We start from the raw sequence: 27,091 nt of genomic DNA on the forward strand, positions 1-27,091 counted from the left end.
GCCCCGTCGCCTAACAGGACAAGGTCTCCAACCTCCAACAAATATGTTAGTTTATTATATGTACATATAACCATGACAAATCTGCAGGATGTGTTATTACCTCTCATATTGAGCAGTGTGCTCATTCACTATAAAATGCAGCAGAACTGTGTGCTCAGTGAAAGCACTAGGACTACATGTGCTCACCCACACTCACACAAACCAAACACAAACCCACCTGAGATTCAGAAATATAATCCCACAGAAGACAATTTGCTGAATCACTACTTTTGTATTAACGTTGACTCATAATTCATTTGTCTATTTTTTATTCTCTTCCTGTTTTTCTCTCTCTTTCTAATTAAAATGTAATATTGGCAGGAGACACATTTTGTAAACATCAGCAAGACTTTGTATTGTCATGGAGATCAATGCAGCTTCGATTTCTCCCAAGCTTAGCAATAACATAGAGCCAGGAAAGGCAAAAACGGAGTACTACAAAACTGTGTGTCTGTGTATTTTATTCTGCAAACACTGATGTTTGTGTGCACGTGCTTCAAAACTTTTTTACCCTTCGTAATCTGTTGTTTTTAGCTTCAATATTCTTTGCATCGTAATTACCTCCAACCACCTCACACGAGTCTCTCCCGTCTTCTCTCAGAGCTCTGCAGCAAGTGTTTGGGTCAAACCGTACCCTGATGCTGACGCGCTCCTCCTTCCCAGGTGTGGGAAAATATTCAGGACATTGGCTGGGTGACAATGCTGCTACCTGGAATGACATGAAATGGGCTATTCCTGGCATGCTGGAGTTTGGGCTTTTTGGAATTCCCTACGTGAGTACTACCACATAGTCCATTTGTACATTCACACAGACAAACATGTGAACTAAGAAATACAGGAAAGGAAACTATTTTACTTGTTGGTTGCCATGACAGCATCATCCAAGAATCAAAGCTGGTTTGATATATTGACTCTGTGCAACTCATGGAATTTGCACACCATAAAAAGGCTTAGACTAAAAGTTACTTGCTGTCACGAGTTCCTCATCTTTGCCTATAAGCAATTCAGTGCACATTTCTCCCACACAGCTCCTCCAGACTAGCAGCAGCAGCAATTAGCAAATACCTTGTGGAACTACGAGTCTGTTGAGCTTGTCATGCAAACTATAATGCTCCTCAGAACGATTGTACATGACCTAATGGACGGCATGTAGAAGAATTGTTGTGGGAACGTGCTGAAGTCAGGAAGGGAATTATGTTCTTAAAGAGACAGGCTCATGTCAATGCATCAAATGCAAAGTAAAATGTGTTGTTTTTAATATAGACAGCATATTCATCACAACTGAAGGTAAAATACTTGCGTGTGGTATAAGATGGCAACATGTGCCTGGAAAATATATAATATTGACCTTTTTAAAGGTGTAGTTATTCTGGGCTTAATGAGTCACCTGTAACACTACCAGTAACTGATCCATAAAACCAACATTTTACTGACAAACATACTAAAACTAGAACTAGAACTGCACTTCCACTAACAACCCAAGTGTTTGTTTCTCCATCGCACATAGTGCAAACAGCAGTGAGAAAACAACAGGAAGCAAACTCCACACACACACCACACACACACTCTTCCAGCTGTGCACATCAGGTGGTCTTACAGATGCCAACTACTCCTGGTAGGACTCTGTCAAGCAGATTTTAGGAGCCTCAGCAAACACATAAACACAGATGTATGCTTCACAAACAAAGAAGATGGCAAGATGGAAATAGGATTTGGACCGTTTCCTTCTTATTCTGTCAATCATTAAAAATTTGCCAGTGGTTCAAAATAGAAAACGCTGAGTTTTTGTTGAACTTACATGAGGAACAGGAGTTTGCATTGCACAATTGACATGCTCACATCTAGTCTGTGCAATTAAATCTTGACTGAATTTAATCTTTTTAAAAGAGAATGTTGTGGCCAGGCATCTCAGTAGGGCCAGGTTTTTTTTTACACTCCAGATGATCTGTTATCATCAGACAGAGGTGTTTTATCATAACAGGTGCTTAGACTGATATTCGTAACCTTTAGATATTTCATTTTAATAAATCAAAGTAGGAATCCACAGCATGAATCCACAAATTGTATTATGCTGAGTTTGTTAAATGGTCTTCTAACTCTCTGTTTCTAGTGCAACTATAACATGGTGACACACAGACACACACAGTAGCTTCTGTCGAAATGTCAAACCTGATATTCCTCCTATGTGTTCCAGATCGGAGCTGACATCTGCGGATTCTTTGACAACTCACCTGAAGAGTTGTGCCGTCGCTGGATGCAAGTTGGAGCTTTCTATCCTTTCAGTCGGAACCACAATGCTGAGGGCTTCGAGGTACAGTAAAGGCATTTTGTCCTGAAGTTCTTTTATTTGAGTGTCACTTTTAGATTTATGTACTGCACTGCCCCTGTTTGGTCTAAAGTGCTGCAGGGTATACCCTTTATTCCATCGCATTATATAGGTGCTATAGAGTCTAAGCGGTTAAAACATAAACTACTTTTTTTATCCACAGAGATTGGTGTACACCGATACTAGTACAATTGCTTTATGAAATGGGAGCAGTGGGACCTCTGAATTTTGGCTTTAAAACTTTGAATGTCAGCTGTTAAACATCACAGCCTCTGTAGGGACCAGAGTGAAAAAAAAATGGATTCACCCACCACACACTAATATTTGCAAATTTAGCGCTTAAGCAAAATGTAGCAGCTCTGCTGAAGTAATGTCAGATTAGCATAATATGATGTGCCATATGGTGGACGCCATGCGAGCATGTTGTAAAATATCAAGATAGTTTCAGCTGAGAAGCCCCCCACTGACAGCAGATGGACTAGGAAGAATTATTTTCCTACCTGTACATCCTCACCTCCAGCTGTGAGCCTAGCTGGATGTGCTGGTCAGAAATGTAAACCAACTGTTTTACACTAACGATGGAAGCCAGCTACCATCTGACTACATTTATTTTAATGCATCTGTTAATTAGTACAAGACAAAATAAAATAAAAGAAAAAACTTTTCTACATTGCTTAATAGGCCCATCCACAAACTGAATGTGCCAGGTCATTAAGACATGCTCTTTAAACATTGCATCGAGGTTTTTACACAAAACATAAAGTCGAGGGAAGATGCAATCCCAGAATTTTGGGGTTAAATTCATTGGACACTTTTATGTACTTTGAAAGCCTGCACAGCAGTTGTTCCTTAAAACACTGCTAAATTTAGCCTAATTACACAAGTCAAGTGCGGGCTAAATGACGAACCATTTGGGAGCCAAAGGAGCCAACGTTTATTGCTAATCTGATCCAAATGATCTGGCTCACTGATGGGGCTACGAATTCCCATTACTAATTTGTAGAAATGTGGTACGTTGGTGTTAAATTTAAGATGCTCATTTGATTTGGGTTTATAAAAAGAAATAAATGAATGAATAGCAATGAGATAGACTGGAACAAAACATTGTAAATGAAAGGATCGGACAATAGTTCGTTGCAGTTGCATGTAACTTAGTTAAACTCTTTAATCTGTTAATGGTTAACAGCAGAGAACTTCCTCAAGATCATGACCTCTTTTCTATTCTCCATCATTTTAAATTATATGTTTTAGGATGTGGGATTTTTTTCCCCCCGCAGCTGAATACATATACTCAAATTTAAGACTTAATTTTGTTGAAAGATTTTCACCAGGAGATCATCTTACTGGAATGAAAATGACTACATTTGTAGACTTTCAAAGGTCTACAAATGTACCAGTAAAGGTAATTGGAGTATCTTCACATGCCAACAAAATCTAAACAGCTTTGCCTGGGGCATGCCTGATTAGAATTAGGCTTTAGCAAACAGCCGTCTGAGCTGCATTATGGATTTTTTAAAAGAGAAACATTAGACTCTCAAAAACATGTACATTTATCCAAGCCAGATGGATTTGTTGAGTATATGCTTAGACTATAACTGAGCTATTTTTGTTGTTGACACTTACAGCTTGTAAGAAAAGCCAGTCTCACATAACAAATGTTGTGAAAACTGATGCTCTGACTGCACTCTTTCAGGGGCATTTTCATGCTAATCACTGATGCAAAAAATAGTTTTAAACTGTGAGTGTGCGTGTGTGTGTAGGGGTGTGTGCGTGTGTGTGTGTGAGGGGGCAGAGGTGATGGTGTTAAGATGTCGTCTATAAGTACGTTATGAGGATTGGTAGTTGCTAGAGGACAGCAACAAGATGATGATGATGATGAATCTGATGCAGTATACCCACCAAACAAGACAGCTAATGTGTGACCTTTACTTTGCCCTAATCATGCCCCTCATCAAATGCCCATGCGGCCAAGACCAAGCGCACACCGACCCACTCGCACAAGCTGCTCATCAGCCTCTCGGAGGTGCCGGGGGCAGAAATGATTGGCTAGATGTTAGAAGCATGGCCTGTTAGCAGCTAATCATCCTCTCACTCACACCGTCATGAAATTAAATCATACCGTACTTCTTCACTTGTTTTCTTTGCTGAATCCATAAAGGGTATTTCAATTTTTCTTTTTTCATTTTACACGAGTTTAAGGTCTACTTTCATGTAATAAAAAGTGGTTTTATTCCTCACCTGTTTCACTCATTTTCTCTGCTCAGTTACTCCCATGCCTTATTCAAACAAGTGTCTTTTGCACCCCCCCTATCTATTTCTGGTTTATTCCCCAGAAGGTTAAAGACAAATCTTTGTTTTCTTTTTGTTATCCACTCACATTCATCAACCCCAACGCTTTAATCTGTTTCTCTGCCTCCAGCCCCAGGATCCCGCTGCTTACGGTGCCGACTCGGTGCTGGTGAACAGCTCCAAACATTACCTGAACATACGTTACACCCTCCTGCCTTACCTCTACACTCTCTTCTACAAAGCCCACACCACAGGGGAGACCGTTGTACGTCCTCTTATGCACGAGTAAGTCATCCATTATGTTGAGTTAAGTTCTTTTGGTGCCAATCTGAACTGTTGGTTTTGTGATGTTTGCTATACTTTGGTCTTTATTTAGATGCATATATTGTTATTTTGCAGAGCTGGTAGTGTTCAAAATAACTTGTTGCTTTTTAATCAAAGTAACCTTATTGCCTATACTTACTGAATTGGGTCCCTCATAAAATCTTATGTAAAACCTGCATATCGTGAGGCAAATATGAGAAGGTTGCAGCAACCATGAAATGGGAATTTTCTCTATTTAAAGTTATTTCAGCAGTCACTTAAGAGCATATGGTAATGATACTGTAAAGTTTCAGTATATTATATTAAGGGCATTAACTTTTAGGGAGCTTATTTTATTATTAGGAGATTAGAAACTAAATGTTGTAAAGATAATAAAATTATACTTTATTGCATTGTTAAACTTTCTTTGTAGTCTCTTGTTCATTAAAATGACAATAAAAATTGCTTTGCACAGATTAAAGAACATAAAAATGGTAAAACTAAGTGGAAGAAAATTACACAGATATTGTGTACTGTGTTTCACTTCAGACTGAGACACTTGGATTAAGAGAAGGAGAAATGAGGAACCTACTGTAAGAGCTAATCCCCCAAGTTAAAATAATTTATTAAAATGGACGGCAACACTTTATTTGAAGGGGTGTGCATAAGACTGACATGACGCTGTCATAAACATGACATAACACCTGTCATGAACATAAAGAAGTCTTTATGAATGTTTATGACAGTTGTCATGAAGTGTCATTTGGTAAATAATGACACTTTTAATGCAAAGTTGCTCTAAAATTTGCATTAAAAGTCCATTAAAAATGCAACCTTTGCGTTAAATTTTCATAATTTGCAAAATCATGTAAAGTTGGCACTTTTAATGCAACTTTTAGAGCAAATTTGCATTAAAAGTGTCATTATTTACCGAATTACAATTCATGACAACTGTCATAAACATTCATAAATACTACTTTTTGTTCATGGCAGGTGTTGTGTCATGTTTATGACAGTGTCATGTCAGTCTTATGCACACCCCTTCAAATAAAGTGTTACCCAATGGACTCAGACTGCATCGTTGACAAAAAGAACAGATAAACATTTGTGAGAAGACTAAGTGAAAGTAGCAAAGCTATGTAAAGAAAGTGATGAGAAATCAAATGTTTGTGAAAACTGAACTCGCTAATTTAGGATTGGAAGGCTCCAAAGCTCTCCTTAAATGTCGGCTTTTCCGGGGGGTTTTTTTCTAATTAATGCTGTCTTTTTAAAATTTGGATTAGGACATTCTAAGTGACTATATATTGCCACACTTTCTCTTGTAAGGTTCTACTCTGACAGCGCCACCTGGGATGTGGATCGCCAGTTTCTCTGGGGAAAACACCTGCTCATCACACCTGTGCTTGAACCGGTTAGTTAAGAAACAGATATATTTGAATTTCATAAGCAAAATGAAAAGAATAATTTTAGTACGAACAAGTGATGCGCGGGAAGTCTTGTATAACAAAGAAGCAGCTCTATTATATCCTGGACATTTAATAGAAAAGCTGCTAAATAGAAGAAAAAAAAAAGGTCTAGCAGATTAGATGATCAGCTACTTATACGTGCAAACCATGACCTCCCCTGAGAAAATATGACATGGGATTTTCTTTGTTGCCCTCTCCTCCTCTCATCCCTCATTCTGCTCTCTTTCAAACCCTCCCTTCTTTCTCTCAGCTCTAATGAGAACGCTGACCTCATTACTAGAAGATTAGAAGTGCAGATAGAAGTGTGTACACTTGTTTGTTTGATAGTGTATGCATGATATCGTGTGCACTTATAAGTGTGCAGATATGCAAATGTGTGTGTGCGTGTGTGTGTGTGTGTGTGTGTGTGTGTGTGTGTGCGTGCACATGCTTACATTTACTGTATGTCTAGTAATTGCAGTTGTGTCAAAAGGGCCTGAATTTTAAGCGATTTTGAATGGCCTCTTGTGTGTTACAAAGTATTGTAAGCCCAACTGGATTTGTGTAAGGCTGGAGAGATTATAACTTTAACCATTGTGGAAAAAGTTTTTTGTAAAAGTGGAAGTGTGTGTTTACAATTGTTTAAAGCTGGTGATGTGCTAAATGTAAGGAGAAAGAAGAGTCGAAGGGTGATTTAGTAGGATGCTATTTTAAGCACACGTGATTTTCTGAAAGAAGATAAATTAACCTTTTCACAGCTTGTTTGCAGGCAGAGATATAATCCAGCTTTAGCAGTCCAGCTGGAAACAATATTTTATGAAAAATAATAATTCAGGAATCATGGCTGTGGTATCAATTATGACTAGGCACTCATTTTTTTTTCTTTTAAGTAGTAATTGCTTTCCATCGCTGTGCCCTGATAATTGAACACGGAGAAAAATCAGCCATAAAAGTTCATCTCCAAAGAAGAAATTAATGACCATGCTTGTGATGACTGGGATTTGTGATGAATGCATTTCCAGTACATTACCTAAACATATTCTGGAAATGGATTCAGAACTTGCACATCATGTTACCCTTGTCTAATAATGACATGTTTGCAGCTACTTGCACATGCAGCATTCCTAAAGTTAAGGATGCATAATAGACAGTATTGATTCGGAATAAAAACAGTTTTTTATTATTATTATTATTATTATTATTATTATTATTATTATTATTATTAATGTTTATTAAACATATTTGAAATTGCACAACCTTATAAATTTGGCTTGACGAAATTAAAACCTAGGACCATTTCTTTAATGTGCATCTAAGAACATATTTAATCAAAAGAGCGTTATGGCTCTCCAAAGTCAAATCTGAGATATAGAAGACATATACAGTAGGTACTTGTGCAAAGATGCATTACAACAAAAGAAAAAGAAACAAGATGGAATAATGGCCCTATTTTCAAGTGCATCAGCAGATAAATGGCAGCTACTTTGCTAACAACACATACCACTTAGATAAAGTCAGTCCTTAGTCTTTTTTGCTGTTGTGAAGGTTTTAACATGGGTGTCCACCCAAGCACTTATATCACAATCATGTCCATCTTGTGTGAAGCATAAGGGAGTTTCTGAGCTGTGTTGTTTGAGTTCAGTCCAGGACAGCACCATAGCATCTACTGTGTGGAACATATGCGTCTGGTTTTAGTTTTTTTCTTTATTCTCTTTTTTCTCTGTCTCTCTTTATTCGTCTCTCCGTCCGCTATGCATTTCTCTACGGTTGCTCTTTGTATAGCATTTAAATCAATGCATGATTTAACTTTGATCTCCGCGATAAACCAAGAGGATCTCCTGTACTGCCTCTGTGCTGTCCCCTCTGGTTTTCAGAGTGCTTTCCACTCTGTTGATAACTCCCTTTTCTTTTTAACTCAACCTTTCATCAAACGTTGGCTCCCATTGGAATTCTCTTAATCATCTGCTCCCAACTTACCCTTGTGATCACATTCCATTGCGTCAAGTTTCTCTCTAGCTCGCTCTCACAGTTTTAGTCTGTAGCTGTCTCTCTCCTAGCTAGTATCTGATCATTCTGCCAGAGCAAATCTTTGGCCCAGCAGATCAGATCTTACCTTTTGACTAACCCAGCTTCAAAAACAAGGATGCGTGCCTTTTGCATTGCCCCCTCTAATTATAATTAGCAGCAGAGCTTCATCCTGTAAAGTCTTTCCATTAGTTGGTGAGGTGAGTGATGGGTGATACTAATATGTCATGGTATGAGGGGAGCACTTGCGACAGGTAAACAGAGCCCCAAAGGCTGCATTATGTAATTTAATTTGGTTTATACAGCCTCTTACAACCATCTGTTTATCATAATTGTCCATTATTTATTGAGTTTCAAATAAAATATAATAAACTTGAGCATTGCTTAAGCACCAACCATGTCCCCAACTTTATGACCACTGTGCATTAATTGTGTAATGACTTCTACCAGCAGGATAATAATGTACCATGTCATAAAAATCAATTCAGCTTAACCTATTTTTTAATCATGCCAGTGTACTCCAGTCGCCTCCGCAGCCTCCAGATCTTAATCCAGTAGAGCACCTGTGGGATGTGGAGCAAGAGAATCACATTATGATTGTGGAGCAACTATGTCATGCCATAACCACAAAGTATTAAGATAGTTGTAAGGTCAAATGGGTACTACACAGGTATACCTAATAAATTGGCCAGTGAGGGTATATTAAAGGCCTGAAAAACAAATCAAATGAGCTAATATAAGTCTTCTCTAATAATTGTCATTTTTTGGAACCCAAAGACCTCAGCAGAGATCATTCCACTCAAGTCTCAAACACAAAAAAATAGATGGCTCTTTTTTTGAACATTATTTTTGTCTGTCCTCAGTGTTTCACAATTTGATATTTCTTGGAAGGACATGCATTTTGCCTTACCTTTTTCTGTGCCCTCTGTGTTTATCTCTTCCCCTCCCCTCTGTTCTACACTGTCAGAGAGAACAGGGAAGTGACAATGCTATCAAAGCCCTCGGCGCACGTCTATTGATTGCCCCTGTCTGTGCACCACCTTAAGCCATCAAAGACTGTCACCTATCAGTCGTCTCTTGGTGTTGTCTTTTCCGTCATCTGTTGCAATGTAGCACCACAGATGAAATGTGACAAGATTTTACTTTTTTTTTCCTGAAAAACTTTTTATTAGAGGATGGGCAGTTATAAAAAAGGCTTTCTGAGCTGTGAACTTTTTACCATTTTCTTTTACAAAATGAATATTATGTCCTGCCTTTATTTGCATAATGTGGCTTTTCTTCTAATCTTTTGCCTTATAAGATTGAAGTGTCAGGACTGGAACAGTGTGCTGTATAATCTATTTTAAAAAATAGGTCTGCTTTCAAACTAAATGAGACACTGACATGTTGATTTCCACCCCACATGTTAGAGCCATACAGTCTTAGATTTACATTAGAAGCTTATTGGTATTGCACATGTGAACAAATCTAAAGTGTTTGTCTTTTCTCCTGCAGGGCGTGGACAGAATATCAGCATATATTCCAGATGCTCTGTGGTACGACTACGACACGGTAAGAATATTCTCTACTCTTCACCAGTTGCCCATTAGAAGCATCACTTCTTATCTTACACAATTTATTTACAGTATTAACCTTTAATTTCGTTTACGTTTTGTAAAGATTGTTTTTGTATTGTGATAATTTTTCAAGGCAACTGCACTTTCACTTTGTTTCACATGAAAGTCTTTGCTTCGGGTTACTTGTTTGTGATGGAGAAACTAAAGGAGAGAGTGAGGACAAAGATAGAGTGAAAGAAGGGACAAGTAGGAGAGAGAAGAGACTGTCTCACTGACAGAGAGATAAAAGAGGTGCCGTACTCCTTTGGGACCTTATTTGGGCGTTACACTGATGATGTAAAGCGCCCACTGATCAGATGAGCGATTAGATTGGCTCTCGTGCTGCTGGCCCCTTGTACTGTTTGGTCCCCTTTGACGATTCGAGTAGGAGGATGGAAGGGTGGGAGAGTTTCACTATGAGCGAAAATGACCATGAAAGAAAAACAAGCTCCAGAAAAGGAAAGTACTGAAAACAGAAAAAAAAACAAGTATTATTGGAGAGAAAGCTGATGGAGCAGAGCTCAATATTAATAAAACAAGTGAAGAAAAAAAACACTCCTTTTCATAAAACGAAGAGAAAACATGGGATGCACAAAAACATTAAAAACAGGAAGATGAGGATCACAGATTTAGGAGAAGCAGGAAGGTGTCATTTGGACAGAAAAAACTAACAAGACAAAGAGAAGATGAAGCTAAAGAAAACCTAAAAGAAGAAATGGGGATGAAAATGTCACATAAAAAAAGAATTAGAGCATCACAACAATGGAAAGTAGGATGTGGGAAATAAATTGGGTAAGAAGAAGAACAAGCATAGACGGAGAGGAGTGTGTGTCAAACTGGTCTGAGGATTCAGTCTTCAGTGGATCAGAAATTAACCTTGAGGAGTCAGGATTCTCAGATAAATGAAGGGTGGGACGCAGAGAAACACCAAGGGGAATAATAAAGATTTAGGGGGTCTACTCCCATTCTAAATGAAAAGAGCCAACTACCTATAGAACCTAACCACACCCTGCAAAATATAACTTTTTATATATTCATTATAAATGACTTATTTATTCTCTGTCTAAGTATTTCTGAAAATTTTTAATCTTTTTATATCATAGTCCAAATGCCATTTTCCACCATATGCCAACAATAAATGCACACAATTAACTCTTAGATAAAAATTGGGAAACTTTATATCTTAATGCATTGAGTGGGATCAGCAACTTTTAAATCCAAAGAATTATCTTTGTTTTGTTCCCACAAAGTATTGAGTGCAGAATTGCAGAAGATCATTGAACTTTAAAAATCATATTATTTTATAAAGTTTATATGAACTATTTTTGGGAATATTTTGTATTTTGATCTTAAATAACTAAAGTAATTATTTAATCATTATTAAAATTGTATTTCTATTTTTTTAGTAAAAGTAAAATGATCAGTCAGTAAAAGCAAGGAGACCCAGATGAATTGACATTTATTTTTTGACATTTTGAAGGTAGATGGACTTTATGTAAAGCCAATCATAGAGTAAACACTCCCTTGTTTCACCACTAGTTTTATTATATTGTGGAATTTCTATGCAGATAATTTAGACAGAAATGCTAAAATGAAAACGTTTATATGTAAAATTGTCCATTTTTGGATACTTTATTTGTCAAAGTCATTATGAGCCACTGTGGAGTGGATAAAGAGAAGCCACACATTGCATACCCGTAATGTAGGGCAGTCACTAACGGAGGTAAAATGAGCCATAATTCATTAATGATAAAAAAAAAACAAAAAAACAAAAGAAAACACCAGCATGCAGTTGACTGTCCACTGTCACCACACTCTGGTTCACGAGTAATCCTGAACAGTCAATGACTTGATGTTATCAGCTGGGTTTCCTTCGATGGAAAACTTTTTACCAATTTGAATAAATATAAAACTTGACTGTGCCAAATTAATGCTAGAATAAATGTTAATGTATGCAATTGAATAAAAAAATGTTGTGAATTGGTGCTATGTAAATAAACTGATTTGACATTGAATTAAAAAAAATGGAAAATTGTTAATATATAGCTATAGCAAATAGTTTGATACAGTCCTGCAGATGTTCAGATCTCTGTCTTGAAACTTTATGATGCTGAAGGGACACATTGCAGCAATCTTATCTTAAATAAATCAGTGTGATCTGGATAGCAAGAGAGGCATGAAAGGCAAGAGGAAGACAGGTCAAAAAAATCATCAGAGGAAAATTGGCTACAGAAGCCAGAAATATGTTGCAATATAGCAGATAGATGTAGATAAATCAGACTGAGCTGCCTTTGAGATCAGATGCAGTCATAAAGATAACCAGCAGGGTCAGCTCCGCTCCACTGTCGTCTCATGTCAAACCTGAACTCACAAACTGAGGCATCACAGAAAGTTGACAAAAGAAACATCAATCTGTGGTTTCTTTTGTGATCAACAAGATTGTAATTGTTTCCCAATTCATTATGGTTTTGTTTTCAGTTTGTATTTAAATCTATCAATACCAACTAACATCTAATAATATTTTCTAGTGTCAAAATTGGAAAAATGAGACGGTTGAAATGATGCATTTATGCTATTGACATACTTAAAATTTTACATTTTTTGTGTGATATTTGTGATAATATCCATAAGGCATACAAAGAAAAACCGGTAAAATATCACAGCGGAAAACCAAAGCTGAATGTACTTATTATTATCAGTTAGCTGGCTTTTGAAACACCTCCAGAAGTCTGAAGACGTACACAGATGTTAATTTATTTGCACTTGTAGAAAACACAATTTTATCCTTTCACTGTTACCAAAGATGTAGAAGCTTCAAGGAAACTAAAGTTAACTGATGTAAAGATTGAAATTGTGAGGCAGCACATGGCTTCTGTTCCTAGATCGCACTCTTGTAGGTAGCAGTGGCCACTCTTTTCACCTGCAGGGACACCACTGAAATACTTTATGTAGAATAAAAACCACATGGCAAACAGACATTTTCTATTGAAGCACACTTGCCTTAATTTGAAGTGCATAAGATGTTCAATGTGAGACTTAAAAGAACGGGTTCCATTCATTAAAATGTAAATATAATCATATAAAGAAAATATTTCAATTGGTAGTTATGCATACCAGATTCAGGTAGAACAAATGTGACTACCTGCAGATAATCAGACATCAGAGTACACAACTTTATTATCAACCTAAACTGTGAAAAGTGTGGACACATAATACAGAGTCTTGAGGGTTACCTTTGATTAAACTATTGCTGAACACAACCTACAGCTATTTTTGCTTTATTAACGTAGATGGAGCGGAGAGGAGACCGCAAAACGCGTGTTGATATGTATCTACCTGCTGACAAGCTGGGCTTGCACATCAGAGGAGGCGCTATTCTTCCTACGCAGGAACCTGACGTCACCACAACATACAGGTACAGGCATGCAGCTCCTGTGTCACCCATAAATATAATTACATTGCATGTCTCACATTTAACTCTGTGCCTTTTTGTATCTATATATTACATTTTTGAGAATTTTATCCATATTTCTGCAGTCGCCGTAACCCAATGGGTCTGATTGTTACTCTTGATGACAACAATCAAGCAGCTGGGGAGTTATTCTGGGATGATGGAGATTCCCGAGGTATCGTAGCATTTCTCATTTTCAGCAGATGTGTTTGTGTCGCCAACACTGTTATTATCACTGATTACAGGCCTTCTTTTATTATTATGTAATGGAAGCACTTATCCATTTGAGCTCAAAGAATTGGATGAGTCAATAAAAGTATTTCAAACACAAGCAAGCAGCCCACACAAGTGCGGACCAGTTACTATTAACCTTTGAACTTTCCTTTCAGATACTGTTAAAGATGGCAATTACATCCACTACCAGTTCTCTTTTGCCAATGTAAGTTCCAACCACACACAATTTCACTGTATCTTCATTGACACAAGCTCTCACTTAATGGTGAGAGCTGATGGGGACTTTTGTCCAGATCACCAGGCTGGATTGATTTACAGATGCTGCTAAAGCACTGTTGGATGAAAAATAAAATAAAAATTATGTTCCTCCTTCACACCCAATAGAGAATTGGCAGATATGTTTAATGTATGAGTGTTAATGTTATTCATATGCTCTAATATTGAAAGCTTACTCAAAGGAAATGTCACAGTGTTTTATTTGTTAAATTAAATCATGAAATGGGTATTCTGCTGAACTGTAGCTATCACATTTTATGAATTTTAAGCTGACCCTTTTCTTGTCTTCTGTATCATAGGGACGCCTGAATTTACAGGCGACCCATGCGGGCTACAAGGATCCAAATAATCTTAAATTTGAGAAGATCACTATCATGGGAGTGCCTAATCCTCCCTCATCGGTCACTGTGACTCAAACGCCCTCTGGCTCAGTTACACCACTTCCAAGCTCCAGCTTTTACCATGATGCAGCTAAACAGGTAAACAAACAGACTTTAACTATAACTTTCTTTTTCTTTGCACCTATTCATTAATGGAGAATTTTAACGTGTTTCTCATTTTGACTGTAAACACTAATTGGTTTATTGATGATGCCATGACGCGTTTCAGGTATGCTTCTGCTAAAGACTTACATGCTGTTAAATTTAGCTTTCTCTCTGTGTAACAAAACTATGAGTCTTCACACGCTTCTGCTTCAAACAACAGACAAAGCTAAGACTCACCTTGTAGACAAGTGGGGAAAATTTGCCTCTAAGGGATTTAGATTGTTCCCATAAGCTTTGATGAAGACCAGGGCTATTATTACCAAACAGTTTTAAACTTGGTTTGATAAGTTACTGTTGTCTTTTCATATGATCCTTATAAAGTTGGATAAAAAGTTATCAAGATTAAACAAATAGTCAACATTTTATCTGTTTTATATTATTTTTAATTAATCATTGACTGATCATTTTATTGGGAATACATATATATATTTTTTACATGAATAGCAAATCTGCCTTTCACAGGGTAACGCCGGAAAGAAACCAGCATGTAGAGGTGCTGAAAAGTGAGGTGTAAAGGGGAGGTGTCTGAAGGCAACAGTAGCTCAAATAACCACTTGTTATTGCCAAGGTTTGCCGAATACGGTCTCTGAATGCACAACATGCAGAACCTTGAAGCAGATGTGCTGCAGCAGCACAATAACACACTGGATGCTACTCTTGTTAAAATAAAACATTTATTAACATTATTGTAAGTGTAAATGCAATAAGCAAGAGATACGGGTAGAATGGGGCTAACCTCAAACAAGTAAGGTGAACCTAATAAAGTATCAAGTGAGTGTCAATTTATATTTTAAAAAAAGCACTTTACAGTCAGTACTGTTACCTCAGACATGCAGGATGGATAAACTCTCCAACAGCTTCACGTCTGCCATTTGTTCTAATATAACCTGAAAACACATAGGTATGAAATTCAAGGTTGGCCTCTAACTGTAAGAAATGAAAACAGTTCACATTAGTTGAGGACCATGAGAGCCTTATGTGAGGGCCTGTGTGTGCGCAGGAAACCAAAACAAAGATTGAGGATAATGACTAAGAGCAATGATTCCACTGTAAGCTCTCATGGTTACTAGGAAAAGGCACGAGTTTATAAACCATCAAGAGATCCCCGGTGAAGTAGAGCAAGAGAGATTTTCCTTTGTGCACTTGTGTACTCATGTGTGCGCCCACACACTTCTGTGGGGGTGTGCGTGTGTGTGTGTGTGTATGCACAGCTGCAGATGCTCAAGGTCTCTCTGGTCACTCACACAAGCCTGCATTTATCAAATGACTCTCTGTGGTAATCATTTCCTGGGGGTGAGGGGTAAATGTGCTGTTGAACTTAAACTCGGGCTTGTTGTGACCATTTGTCTTTGTGAGTCCAGACTGGACCTTGAATGTAGATAGCAACTGTCAAAAATCATTAAACACATGTAGGTTTTTCAATACATGATTCCGATTTACGGGTGGTGGTATTTCACTTAAGCATTTTGTCTGGAAGAACCTTTTAATGGCCTCTTGAAAAATGTATTGCCTAGCTCCAACTTCTGTTTTTCAAACCCTGTTTTCTTTTCTATTCCTCTTTTTTTAATTTCTTGCTCTACATTTCCATTGTTTCTAAATGTAATATTCTCCATCTTTGCTCTGGATGACATAGTCATCACAAAAGAATCTGTGAAACATCTGATGATCCATAGCGGAAAAAAATATTATAAATACTGAAATACAAGTTGGGACTAGACACCATTTCATGAGCAATAAAAGTAAAAATAATATCAACAAATGAAAACTTTACAGTTTGGATCTCCTTGACTGAATGATCACATCGATATTTGATATGATTCTTTTCAGGTGCTTTTCCTGTCCAACCTGAGCCTGAGCCTGGGAGAAAGCTACACAGTTCAGTGGGACATGATAAGCGAAGAGCTTCAGCGTTTTAACTGCCATCCAGAGGATAATGCAGATGAAACCAAGTGCAAGGCCAGGGGCTGCCTGTGGCAAGTGAGTAGTAATTCACCTTGATGATGTTCATGAGTACATAGTCTTTTGTGGATTAATGATCACCTTCCTAATTTGTTTTTTGTTCCCTGTGTAGACAAGTACCATCAATAATGTACCTTGGTGTTTCTACCCAAGTGACTATGGTTACACTGTTACAACAACCAGTGAAACCAGTACCGGTATGACACTTGATATCACTCGGAACATGAAGTACAGGACCAGTGGTCGTCCAGACTCACCAGACGTGAACAACCTCCGTGTCCAGATTTGGTATCATACCAGCGACATGTTCCAGTTCAAGGTTTGTACTTTTTATCATTATAGCGTGGGTCTTTTATGCTGCCCTTCTTTTCTGCTAGAGAATATGTCTTAAAGACACTCATACCATTATATTACTCAATATAACAAAACCCCATCTTTGTCCAGATTTGGGACCCAGCAGCAGAACGCTTTGAAGTACCAGTGCCACTGTCAGTTCCTGCGACTCCTGAGGCGGATGAAAGCAAAAGGCTTTATAAGGTCTCAGTGACTCAAAACCCGTTCGGCATCCAGGTCGTAAGAAAGAGCACAGGAACCAAGATGTGAGTATTCAACATTAAATGCCTGCTTCAGGTAGGCAGGCAAATCTCTGACTGCGCCAGCAAATCCTGCTGTTTTGGGCGCTTGGTTAATAAATATGTTTTTGTAGTATAATGTTGATGTAGCTGCTCTTCCAGGCCACCAGCACAATGAAAAACGCAATGTGTTTTAGTACTTAAAGAAATCTTTAATCCGCAAGTAAAATGACCGGGTCATTTTAGATTTTAAAATGAGACTGAAACCTTTTCAAAATAACTTTTAGTATTCACTTTTGTTTTATGATGTATTGATCACCATGCATTGTGCACTTTTTAACATGTTAACGTGTTTTATGGGGATTTCTTTGCCTTCAACTTTTTTATGTTTCCTCCTGTTCATTGGTTGAACATGTGTCCACTTGTTTACAAAGTGATTCATAAATAATCTGAATAAGCATTATGGCTATTCTTAAAGTTCTGATTAAGTTAGATATACTACATTTTATATACTAAAACCTCCAATTTTACCCTGTGAGAGCAAGTAACAGTGCTGACTTAACTCCTCTAGTTTTGTCAACAAATTAGATTTGTTGAAGAAACTCTGACATAGTCAGCGACTAAAGTAGCTTCCTGTTGTTCAGCAGGAGTCACAATGATGTCACATAGCAAAAGAAGAATCTATTCCGAGCTTAACTCATAGTAAAGGTGTCTTATTTTACAGTTTATGGTTAAGATCTTCGGATTTCATGCCATCAAAGTTTTTTTCGGTAAAAATTCTGGGGATGTGATAAAGAGAGAGTTGCAGTTCCTTGGGGCCATTTTCCCTTTTCAAAATGAGACACAGCGAATAAGTGCCTTTGACAACAATTCCCTCTACCACCCTGCTTTCGACTAATTACATCCTCCATCGCTTTCCTCAGCTGGGACTCTGCCGTACCAGGTTTTACCTTCTCAGACTTGTTCATCCAAGTGTCGACTCGACTGTCATCCAGTTTCGTCTATGGCTTTGGAGAAACTGAGCACAAGACCTATAGACATGATCTGAACTATCATACCTGGGGGATGTTCTCCAAGGACCAGCCTCCTGGTGTAAGTACTCCACTAAATTATACCTTCAAAAAATAAAGAATAAAAATTATCATCCTAAGAGGGTTTTTTAGTATCCAGCCTAACTATGGGGATTTTTATTAAGCTCTTTTGATCATGGTTTTGTCACAACTAGCAGTCATTAGCACAATTGGTTCCAAAGGTTAGGTCCTCTCAATAGGTTTTAAGCTTCTTGTGTTTTGCTACACCTGTGTGCCAGATGTCTGTAACATTGTACACTCTTCAGAGATGTTAGAGGTGACCTGTGTCTTTCTGCCATGTCACTTTGATGTAGTTCTGTTGGTATGAAGCAGGTTTTGAGTGTCATCATGTTTCCCCAAATAGTGTCAAGGCCAGTCAGGATGAGCTTTCTACCTACATCAGCATTATCAAGCATAATTGCTGAGCATGTGGGACAGCTCTGCAGAGTTCATACAAATGTTATGGTGCCCCTCAGACAGCAAGGATAAAACTAGAAAGGGGGGAAAAGGCTAAAACACACCATATGAAAATAGAAAGAATTACTTTGCAAAAATATTCATAGCCCTTGAACTTTTCTTGGTCATGTTGCAGCCATGCATTTCAGTGTATTTTCTTCTGGCTTTAGTCAACGTTTTAAGACAAAGTAGAGCCTAACTGCGAACTGAAAGTTTAATCAAAATAAGCAGTATCAAGCTTTTCTTTGCAAGGGAGAACTGGTTTGCAAAGATGAGTAGAAAATCCAGTTCCGTGATGTCAGAAACTGCTAAAGATATTCCCTAAAAAACTTGTGGATATAATGTATCATTTTCCATCCACTTCATTTGAGATGCTGGTTAGTTTGTTCGTAAGGTAAGAACCCAAAAAAGTGAAAGTTGTGGCTGTAAAATAACAAGATGTGAAAAATTCGAGGGATATGAATCTTTCTGCAGAACACAGTAAATATAGAAGACAGAACACAACATTCTCTGTGCACACAAAGACTTTAAAATACAAGACATTAAATCATGAACTTACCAAGTGATGAGAATTGTTCTTTTTTAATTGCTGTTGTGGGAGAATTTCTCAGTTTTTCACCATGTTTTACATTTCAACCAGGATTTGGCAACTTCACAATTTAAATACTTTTTTTTAAATGTATTTACTTCCGTTCCTTCAGGATAAGATGAATTGCTATGGAGTGCATCCCTTCTACATGGGCCTTGAGGACACTGCTGATGCTCACGGAGTGCTGCTGCTGAACAGTAATGCAATGGGTGAGAAATGCATACACATTAGTGCAGACTCTAAATCAAAGGTAGATAAGGGCTTAATGGGTATAGAACAAGCTCATCAGTTTTCACATAATCCCGATGATTGACTTATTTTTAGAGTTGTAATGAATTTTGGGGTAAGTCACTACCTATGTTATGCATGCATATAACTACTACCTTCTATCAAGAAGAGTTCTTCAAATCCAAAAAAACACAGAGGAGAAACTTTGAAAACTGCTTTCTGAGAAAAAAAAAACATCTTACTCTTTACTATATCATTTCCAAACACAAATTTTGGGTTACACACACTTTATGTAATAGTTAAATATCTTCAAATATCTTGGACGCGTTCCTCCACCTCTGCCCATCTTGATTTCAGCCCACGATTAGCTTTCTTTGCAGTCTCAGACAGTAACTCCTTGGCTCATGTCCGTTAGTAAGAACTAACAAAAAATGCGTCACAAAGAGAGAAAAAAAACATTTAGTTGTAGGAGCAGCCAAACTATGAAAAAATGTGACTTATAAACTGGAAAATTTAAGATTTAGACCTCACATACTGTAAAGGACATCAGACTTATTCTTGGACAAATTAGACTTTACATAAAACTTTTAAGAGTCAATATCTTATTATTCTGTGTCCAGATGTGACTTTCCAGCCAACTCCGGCTTTGACCTACCGCACACTTGGAGGCATTTTGGATTTCTACATGGTCCTGGGACCAACACCTGAGATGGTTGTGCAGGAATACACCACAGTGAGTCTTCTTCTTTGCTTCATATATGTGACTTTAGCTGTGTGAGCATGTGTGTGTTTTGCACTTGGCCCTGGGCCGCTGGTGATGGACTGCGGCAGCTGGGAGTTCCTTGCTTCATTGCATTCTTTCATTTAGCCGGTCCAAACACACATGCACACAAACACACACACAAACACTAAAGCACACAAAAAACAAACAAACAAACAAAAAAAATATACACTTTATGGACCTTGTCCTATTTTCCCAAAAAGCAACTATTTCCTCTGCTGAATTACCTTGACTTTCTTGTTTGTTTCCGTCTTTACAGCTAATTGGACGACCTGTTCTACCTGCCTACTGGTCCCTTGGGTTTCAGCTGTGTCGCTACGGTTATGCCGATGACTCAGAAATAGCAAAGCTATACAGTGAAATGAAGGCAGCTCGTATTCCCTATGTAAGTTCAAGAGACTTTTTTGGGTGTCTGTTGAGTGTTTAACAATAATTATACCTACAAAAAAAACATATATTTATATATACGTATATATGTATGTATTAGTTCTGAATCAGCAAACAATGCAGCCAGCAATGTGAAATATGTTACAAAAATGTTAAGGTCCTTATTTATCTCTTACTGTAGAATGCTCTACTGTTGAGTCTAGTTTTATTTTCCCACCTTATTAGACCAAGTTAAAAATTCTACTTCTAAAATTGGATTAACAACTTTTATGAGTTTATTAGTAAGTTAGAGAAGCAACTATCATAAAGTAATTTCAAGATGAGAATTTGGCAAACGTTGTCAGTCAAGCGTAATCTGAACTTTACCTTTCATCTCCTGCAGGACGTGCAATACGCAGACATCGATTATATGGAACGTCAGCTGGACTTTGTTTTGGACAAACAGTTTCAAAATCTGCCAAAACTGGTGGACGACATGAGAGCAGAAGGCATGAAGTTCATCTTCATTCTGGTAAACAACACTTAGCTCTTGCTGGCAGATACATGTATGCACAAATAAAGCCATATATCTCCAAGGCATTTTTACAGTTTAGCACACAGTGCATAACATAAAACCATTTTAACTTGAGGCAAAAAGTAGTGGAGGTTTTTTGTAATGCTTTAGGCTTACAAATGATGTGTCTGATTCCAATAGTAAACTTAATATATTGTGAATCCCTGAAGTCGTTTATTGATGTGTATATGTGTGTTTAATTTTAGGATCCAGCCATTTCAGGCAATGAAACAGTTTACCCTGCTTTCACCAGAGGAAAAGCAGCTGATGTCTTCATCAAATGGCCCAGTCATCTGAGCAACGAAATTGTGTGGGGAAAGGTAATACTCAATTATCAAAGTCAGAAAATGACCCTGAATGTCATATCTCCCTAAAGATATGTCTCTCCCTAAAAGGAGACATAAAAAGATATGGTGATATATTTTTTTTTTTTCTCGATTATTTGTGACCTTTTCTGTGACCCTTTCTTCCTTTTAGGTCTGGCCTGATTTCCCAGATGTCGTAGTGGATGAAAGTCTTGACTGGGACACCCAAGTTGAGGTACGCTGCCTCCCACATTTACAGTGTCAGCTTAGAATATTTCACCTATTGAATCGTTTCCATCTTTGAAACATCTTTGAAACCCTCAAAGTAAAACTGGTTTAAACAATTTACTGGAAATTTTGGTAAGCATGGGCTTAATATTTACATTTTATCTTAAATTATAAATGGCTTTTACTTGTACAGCACTTTATCAAGACCCCAAAACGCTTCACACTGCATTTTAGTCATTCAGCCATTCACATACGCACATTCACAAGCTGATGGTGGCAAGCCGCCATTCCCGCTCCGACAGAGACGGACGGAGCGGGAATCTAACTGGCAACCCACAGATTATAGGATGAATTTCTGACACCGTCTTGACACTTTCCTTTATGCTTTTGGTCGACTTTACGTACATTTGTGGTACATCAATGTAACTTTGAATGTTAACATCTTAATTATGTTCGTTTCTTGATCATTTCCAGCTCTACCGGTCGTACGCCGCATTCCCAGACTTCTTCCGTACTCAAACCGCAGCATGGTGGAAACAAGAAATCCAAGACTTCTATAACATGATGAAGTTTGATGGTCTTTGGATTGTGAGTATAAGAAAATAAATATACGGCTGCTCCATTTAGAAATTCTTCACAAAATTGTCAACATTTCCTTTTATACATTGCAATCTACTTTTTCTCTGAAGGACATGAATGAACCTGCAAGTTTTGTTCACGGCACAGTTGGTGGTAAATGTCTTGGTGATCCCCTCCTAGAGAACCCTCCATATATGCCACGTAAGAAACTAACAATTTATCTGTGTTTTGTCTTGTTTTTTCTAAACCCTCCTAGAGTGACATTTTTAAATTGATTTTTGTGTGTTTTTATATTTTGTGCACCATACAGCCCTGGAATCCCAACATATGGGCTTGAACCACAAGACTCTTTGCATGAACAGTGAGCAGATACTTAGCAATGGAAAGAAAGTCAGGCACTATGACGTCCACAACCTCTACGGATGGTCTCACACCAAACCTACCTTGGAGTGAGTGTATATGTCTTTCTGTTTTCTGGTTACACATCTGAATCTTACCCATGTATTGTTTGCAACATAGACAAAAACACCACCATTATGTAAATTCCACATAAAAGGAACAGAAAGCTCTGACTGAACCGGCCTTTAGAGGAAAATCCAGTTTCAGAAGATTAATAACTCAATCTGTCCTGCCAGAAATCTGTTCTCATTAAACCTTTATGATAATGTTTGCCAGTATAAAAGAAAAGTGAGAATTTTTATCCTGTGCAATTGTGGATATGAAAGTCCTGTGAAACATCCAGGTGAACGTTTTGCAGGATTGTGAGGCGAACGACTTGATTGCAGGTCTCAACATTGCAGCACAAGACAAGTAGAGCAGCGTTTAGCTGGCCTGGTCGTTGCCTTCCTATGCAATTCTGCTCAACGAAAATGATCACTACCAGCATAGTCTGGGTTTTCTCCCCTTGACTCAGATTGGTTCCAGTTGATTTTTGACCGGGCTAATCAGCGAACAGAAGAAGAAGTTGATGTCCATTTTCTTTGCTGTTTTAGAATTGCACTCTGTCTATAGATTTAGCAACAGCAGCGGAGGAAGTGAGTGAAGCAGTTTAGTCCATGTTGGCCACACTTCCAAATATTGAAATAACATTAACAGCCGCTTCTCTCAGCTCAGCACTTCTCTCTCTTTGCAGTGGAGGATGGTTGTTCACAGCACAGGCAATTTCTGGAAAGCTTTTTGGCATTGAACTGGCACATTTCATGCAAACCCAAATGTTATCGATTGGGTGAAATGTAAAACTTCAACAGAGTCCACACCTCCAGGAAGCAATCATTTATCAGTAGCCAAGAGTCCAGACCCTCTGTACGAAACAAATACTGTGGGACAAGGGGCTGGTTTTTACCAAGCTAGTATTTAGCCAATGAAATAATTATCTTCTGGTCAAATGACACCATTGTGTTCACCTGGGCCAGAGTCACAAACGGCTGGACGTTCAAACTGTTTATTACAGCTATCATTGAATGCCTGTAAGTTGCATTGGATTTTGAGGTCAGGGCTGCAAATAAACCTTTTTCTATTCCTCTGGAATTCTGACTTGAAACTCACAAAAACTTTTACTGCAAACATGCAGAATAAATGCGATTTTTAATGTCTTTTACTGATAAGAAACAAGGAAAATAAAACTCCTGTTGCAGTACTGTTTTGAGAAATACTGATCAATCGTAATTCTCAGTCACAGAGGGTAATTACTATAATGTTGGGATGTATAACTTTAAATTCCAAATGCAGGGGTTAAACAATATACTAGTTTAGGTGATGGATCCAGCATTGTTAACAAAGTTCCATATATATCCATGTCTGTGTTTTTAAGACAAACTGTCTTTCTTTATGCAGTGCTTTGCTGGAAGTCACTGGTAAGAGAGGAATAGTTGTGACCAGATCAACCTACCCAACTAGTGGGAAGTGGGCAGGACATTGGCTTGGAGACAATAACTCCAGCTGGGACCAGCTGTTCAAATCCATCATAGGTATGTGCAGATACAGACACAAACTATAAAAGATACAGGTTCTTGTCAATGATTGCTGATGATCTTTGCTCGCACTGACTGTATCAAGATCTGGCAGAAATTAGATAAAGCATTTCCTGTTTTTTTTTCTTTTTATTCTTGCAGGCATGATGGAATTTAGTCTGTTTGGCATTTCCTATGTAAGTACCAATATCTGATCTTAGTTATGACAAGACATAATCTTATTGATATGACCTTGTTCTTTCTAAATGGATTACAGCAGCTTAAGTGATCTGATTTTGTTTGCCCGACCCACTGATCAAAGGACATCTCAGAATAATATGTGAAACATGTCATTACAAGCCCCACTCCCCCTGACGGAGTTTGAGCAAGTCTGACATGACCTATAAAGTTTGTCATTAATTAAGAAATCTTAGATGTAACTTATATTTTCAAACTCTTGTGTTGCTATTCTCAGTCTCCACTTTTTCACCTCTTTGTCCTTGACTTATTAGTTTCTGCCCCGTCCTCTTGCTCACATATTATTCTGTCGTATCTCATCGTCCCATTGTGTCTAGGAATAATCATAATCTGACACCTTATTGATTGTCTCATGGAGAATCATTTGCATGCTCCAAGTCGAGCTTCGGGGTCACAGCACACAACAAGACGCTTGATAAATACAATGCTGGCAACAAAAGCGGTGTGACCTCTGTTACTGTCGTTGGAAGCTGCCCTGTGTGTAGTGTCACCTGTTCTCTGACGCCTTTTCTGTCACTGTTGTTTTTAGACCGGTGCAGACATATGTGGGTTCTTCAACAAAGCCGAGTATGAGATGTGTCTTCGTTGGATGCAGCTGGGTGCTTTCTATCCTTACTCACGTAACCACAACGGCAAGGGCAACCCGGTGAGTTACTTCAAAAACACTTGTGTCGTACTGACATCGACCACAAAAAGCTCAGCTTAAGGTGCAAATGTGTTTGTTCAGTCAGCTCAGACAGTTCAACTTCTCTTTAGCTTCTTTTACATGCTTTAGAGTAAGAGAAATAAAGGACAATGCATTTTATTGCACAATAATTCTATCTTGCCGTGAAAAAGACAAGAAATAAGAATTTTAACCAAGTTTTTGAGTCGCTGTCAAGTTGAATCATTGAGTTGATTATAATCGGTCGACAGTAATTGTTTACAAAAGAACAGAAAAACACTCCAGCATTGGTAAACAATTTGTTTGGTAGATTTTGAGTGCACTATAAAAATAAATGACACAGTCAAAAATTAACTATAATTTTTAATCACTGTGGTAATACAACCACAGTCATTAACAAATGCCTAATCACCATTTGTTAATGATATTAGAGTTGGATGCTTCATGACTTACTGATTGGAATAAGATAAAGCATTAATAATGATCATGAACTGCTGGTTTGATATCTATATTTATTTTCTTTTGAAATATTTTGTGGCACTAGTACGCTTTATTGACAGTAATCAGACAGGAAACAGGCAGAGAGATGTAGCAAAGGTCTCAAGGTCAGGAACATCAGATGACTGTATCAAGAATCAGTAGCTTCCATTTATTGGAGAGTCTGCTCTACTCAGAGTCGAGCTGCTGCTTCTCCACGTTGAGAGGAGCCAGTTGAGCTGGACCAGGAATCTGTCTTGATCTTGTGAATCCAATAGCTACTACGTTTTGTCTTGTGAGATGAATGTAGTGCCACATGTCTGACATAATTCAGTGTGAATAGCCTTAGACTTTAATTTGAAAACTACAACCTGAAACCAAAGTGATAGCAACCAAAAGTTTAGCAGAAAAAAAAAAGTGTTTACCTGAACCACTCTGGAATGTTTCACAACATTTTGTAAGAGCTTTGAAACCGATGTTGCTCAGAGGGCTATCCTTTTACAGTGCTGATAACAAGTCAATAGAGGCTTATTTCAAAAGATCCAAACTATTCTTGCTGTTGACCCCAACCTCGGGAGCTTACGGTGTCTGCATTAGCCTGTAAAGTCAAGTTGTACAAACAGAGTTCGAACAACAAACTAAACATAATCAACTTTTCCTTCTGTTTTCCACATGGCATCTGTCTTAATTTGTGTCTTACACATACCTACACCGCACACAAACACATGGAAAAAAAGAGACCTGTTTGGTTGTCTGGTGTCTTTGGCATTCATTTTAGTGGTGACCTTTAAAAGCGTTGGAACACATCAGAAAAATCCAATAACGCCCGTCCAGAGATCGATCTCATAGGGCGAAATTTCTCCACACGAGAGACTGCAATGCTAGACAGGGCACCTGCGCGTGCATTTCGTGTGTTTGTGTGGGTCTGCATCTGTGCTTTTTAACGACATGGAGTGTGGATGTAATTGAATTCTCAAGGTGATCTGAATACCACAGCGCTACACCTTACCTCCACATTAAATACACACATGCAGCATTTAATTATGAACGTTCAGTAATGAGAATATAACAGAAGGAAATACTGTCACAGAGACGAAAGTAAAATAGAAGTAGACTAATTAAATAAGCAATGAGTTTTTATTTTATTTTATAAATGCATAAAAAAGTGTAAAGAAAGGAAAAGTGGGGACAGTATGATAAAGGAGTTATAACGCTGTACAGGCTCAGCAGGCGCTTGCTAGAAAAAGAACAAAATTCAAAATTAAGAGGTAGAAAGCGAAAAGGTCATCTATCTACACCATAAAACATTTTCCGGTAGGTTTTATAAAAACAATAACATGTAAAGAGTGTAACCTTAAAGACACATGCCAACAACATCACCACTGTAAACCAGATATGCTGTGCAGGGTTAGATACTGTAAGGGCAGAAAGAGAAGAGTTTCTGCAGAGTCATTACCATCCCTCTGTCACACTGTCTCTTTGCCCTTAGACAGACTTTTAGCACTGAC

The 27,091-nt window shown here is 38.0% G+C and overlaps 1 protein-coding gene across 2 annotated transcripts in view; it reads left to right on the top strand.

Annotated features, from left to right (window-relative positions):
* Positions 1–27,091, top strand: part of si (sucrase-isomaltase) — a 68,274-nt gene that overhangs the window by 15,944 nt on the left and 25,239 nt on the right. For both annotated transcript variants that reach the window (XM_081614484.1, XM_008425340.3), the window contains exons 16-40: positions 641–812; positions 2,234–2,350; positions 4,785–4,939; positions 6,284–6,368; positions 9,922–9,978; positions 13,313–13,437; positions 13,560–13,648; positions 13,863–13,912; positions 14,283–14,462; positions 16,356–16,505; positions 16,600–16,806; positions 16,932–17,086; positions 17,983–18,151; positions 19,287–19,383; positions 20,023–20,135; positions 20,443–20,568; positions 20,953–21,081; positions 21,330–21,443; positions 21,601–21,663; positions 22,131–22,244; positions 22,346–22,436; positions 22,546–22,684; positions 24,069–24,202; positions 24,347–24,381; positions 24,972–25,088. In XM_081614484.1, the coding sequence (XP_081470610.1) occupies positions 641–812; positions 2,234–2,350; positions 4,785–4,939; positions 6,284–6,368; positions 9,922–9,978; positions 13,313–13,437; positions 13,560–13,648; positions 13,863–13,912; positions 14,283–14,462; positions 16,356–16,505; positions 16,600–16,806; positions 16,932–17,086; positions 17,983–18,151; positions 19,287–19,383; positions 20,023–20,135; positions 20,443–20,568; positions 20,953–21,081; positions 21,330–21,443; positions 21,601–21,663; positions 22,131–22,244; positions 22,346–22,436; positions 22,546–22,684; positions 24,069–24,202; positions 24,347–24,381; positions 24,972–25,088 (2,983 nt within the window). The remainder of the gene's footprint in view (positions 1–640; positions 813–2,233; positions 2,351–4,784; positions 4,940–6,283; positions 6,369–9,921; positions 9,979–13,312; positions 13,438–13,559; positions 13,649–13,862; positions 13,913–14,282; positions 14,463–16,355; positions 16,506–16,599; positions 16,807–16,931; positions 17,087–17,982; positions 18,152–19,286; positions 19,384–20,022; positions 20,136–20,442; positions 20,569–20,952; positions 21,082–21,329; positions 21,444–21,600; positions 21,664–22,130; positions 22,245–22,345; positions 22,437–22,545; positions 22,685–24,068; positions 24,203–24,346; positions 24,382–24,971; positions 25,089–27,091) is intronic.

Source organism: Poecilia reticulata, chromosome 13, assembly GCF_904066995.2.
Source record: "Poecilia reticulata chromosome 13, P_reticulata-male-v2, whole genome shotgun sequence".
Taxonomy (NCBI): domain Eukaryota; kingdom Metazoa; phylum Chordata; class Actinopteri; order Cyprinodontiformes; family Poeciliidae; genus Poecilia; species Poecilia reticulata.